This window comes from Plasmodium reichenowi, apicoplast (assembly GCF_001601855.1).
Source record: "Plasmodium reichenowi strain SY57 apicoplast, whole genome shotgun sequence".
Lineage (NCBI taxonomy): Eukaryota > Apicomplexa > Aconoidasida > Haemosporida > Plasmodiidae > Plasmodium > Plasmodium reichenowi.
Window position 1 is genome coordinate 19,839 of NW_017962150.1, and position 2,226 is coordinate 22,064.

At 7.5% G+C, this 2,226-nt stretch overlaps 4 protein-coding genes across 4 annotated transcripts in view; all 4 read right to left on the bottom strand. All coding sequences in view use genetic code 11, as the record gives it.

Moving 5' to 3' along the window:
• Positions 1 to 1,355, bottom strand: part of PRSY57_API04500 (DNA-directed RNA polymerase subunit beta, putative) — a gene marked incomplete at both ends in the record, with an annotated part of 3,371 nt that extends 2,016 nt beyond the window's left edge. The window contains one exon of the mRNA in view: positions 1 to 1,355. Coding sequence (XP_019970977.1) covers positions 1 to 1,355 — 1,355 coding nt within the window.
• Positions 1,356 to 1,661, bottom strand: PRSY57_API04600 (hypothetical protein; the record flags this gene model as incomplete). Its single annotated transcript has 1 exon — positions 1,356 to 1,661. The coding sequence occupies one exon, from the start codon at positions 1,659 to 1,661 to the stop codon at positions 1,356 to 1,358; it is 306 nt and encodes a 101-aa protein (XP_019970978.1).
• Positions 1,662 to 1,669: 8 nt separating this feature from the next.
• PRSY57_API04700 (hypothetical protein) lies at positions 1,670 to 1,825 on the bottom strand (the record flags this gene model as incomplete). The annotated part of the gene is made up of 1 exon: positions 1,670 to 1,825. The coding sequence occupies one exon, from the start codon at positions 1,823 to 1,825 to the stop codon at positions 1,670 to 1,672; it is 156 nt and encodes a 51-aa protein (XP_019970979.1).
• Positions 1,826 to 1,831: 6 nt separating this feature from the next.
• PRSY57_API04800 (FeS cluster assembly protein SufB, putative) overlaps positions 1,832 to 2,226 on the bottom strand; it is a gene marked incomplete at both ends in the record, with an annotated part of 1,092 nt that continues 697 nt past the window's right edge. The window contains one exon of the mRNA in view: positions 1,832 to 2,226. Within this exon, the coding sequence (XP_019970980.1) occupies positions 1,832 to 2,226 (395 nt within the window).

Below are 2,226 nucleotides of genomic sequence, written 5' to 3' on the forward strand. Positions count from 1 at the left end.
GTATTTTTATTTATTGTTAAAATAGTTGTTTTATTAAAATTAATATTTTTTTTTAAATAAATATTATTAAAACTAATATTATAAAAATTTTTATTAAATATATTTAATAATAACTTAAAATTATATTTATTATAAAATATATATTTATAATATATTACAAATAAATATTTTAAATTTAAAAATATATTTGTAGTTAAATAATTAACTAAACCACAAGTTAATCCTTCATTAGTATTTATTAAACTGATATATCCTAATATATTTCTAGGTAATTCTCTTAAATCATTATTTAAAATAAATTTAGAATTTAATCCTGTAGTTATCATATTTATTTTAAATTTTTGATTTATTTCAGATAAATTATTTATTTGATCCGAATATTGAACTAATGGATTTATATTTATATTTTCTAAAATTATATTTATATATTTTTTATTATTTAATAATAAAATTATATTATTATATATATTTTTATTAATATTTAATAATTGATATTTAAATATTTTTAAATATTTTTTACTTTTTATTAATAAATTATCAATAATAGAATAAAATTTTTTATTATAAATATTATTAATATAAAAATCAGAATAATATGAAAAATTAAATTTTATTGAAAATAAAATCTTTAATAAATTCATATATATATTATTAAATTTATTTAATTTAATAATAAATAATTTTAATGATATTATATTATTAATATTATTATATTTTGAATAAATAAATTTTATATAATTATATATTAATATCTTTTTATTTATAATATTATTATATATAAATAATGATATATTTTTATTTATATATATATTATTTAAATATAATAATAAAATTAAAAAATTAAATTTAAAATTATTAAAATAACAATAAATATTTAATTTACTTATTTTAAAAATAATTCTTAATCCAAAACTAATATATATATATACATATATAATATTTTTATTATTATTTTTAAATTTTATAATAAAAATTTTATTATTTTTTTTAAATAATTGAATACATATTTTATATAATCCATTTAATATAATAATATTATTATAAATAAAAGGTAATATAAATATTAATATATTAAATTTTATAATTTTATTTATATTTATAAAATTTAATTTTAATGTTAAAATTATTTTTAATAAATTATTTATATTTTGAATAGTATCAATAGAATTTATATTTATATTAGTTAATAAAATTATAATTTTATAATAAATAAAATTAAATTTAATATTTATATTATTATTTAAAAATAAAATATAATATCTTAAATTATATATTATTTCTTGAATTAATAATAAATATAAATTTGATATTATATAATTATTTTTTACTAAAATAGGATTAATAATATATATCATTTAATTTATATTAAATTTACCTATTTTAAAAATATTAATTAAATTAAATGTATTTAAATTAAAATATAAATATATTATATCATTATTATTAAATTTTAATAAAATAATATAATTATTATTTTTATTATTTAACAAAATACCTTTAAAATTAAATATTTGTAATTTATTTCTTATATATTCATAAAAATTTAATTTAATTATTAAATTTTTATTTAAAATAAATTTTTTATTTATTATTATTTTTTTTTGAAAAAAATTTTTATATTTTTTATAATAATATTTTTTAATTATATTAATTTTTATCATATTATTTTTTAAATAATATTTAAATATATTAATTTTTTTAAAATTAATATATATTTTTTATATAATATATAAATAATATTTTTATTTTTTTTATATTTTAATAATTTTTTATATTTATTAATATATAAAAAATTTATATTAACTACATTTTTATTATATTTCATATTTAATTAATTAAATATATCTTTAATTTTTAATGAAAATAATATAGGTATTTCTAAATTAAATTCAAATGGTAATTTATTATAAATATCAGAACAAAAACCTATAATTAATAATGAAATAGACTCTGAAATACTTAAACCACGTTGCATTAATAAAAATAAATATATAATTTCAATTTTAGAAACAAAAGCTTCTTGTTTTACATAACTAGTATTATTATAATTTTTTATATAAGGAATAGTTACTGTTAAAGAATTATTACCAAATATTAAAGAACTACATTCAGTATAATTATAAGATTTATATGAAAAAGGTTTAATATATACTAAACCTCTAAATATATTTAATGAATTATTTAAAGATATACTTTTAGAAATTATATAACTTTTAGTATAAGATC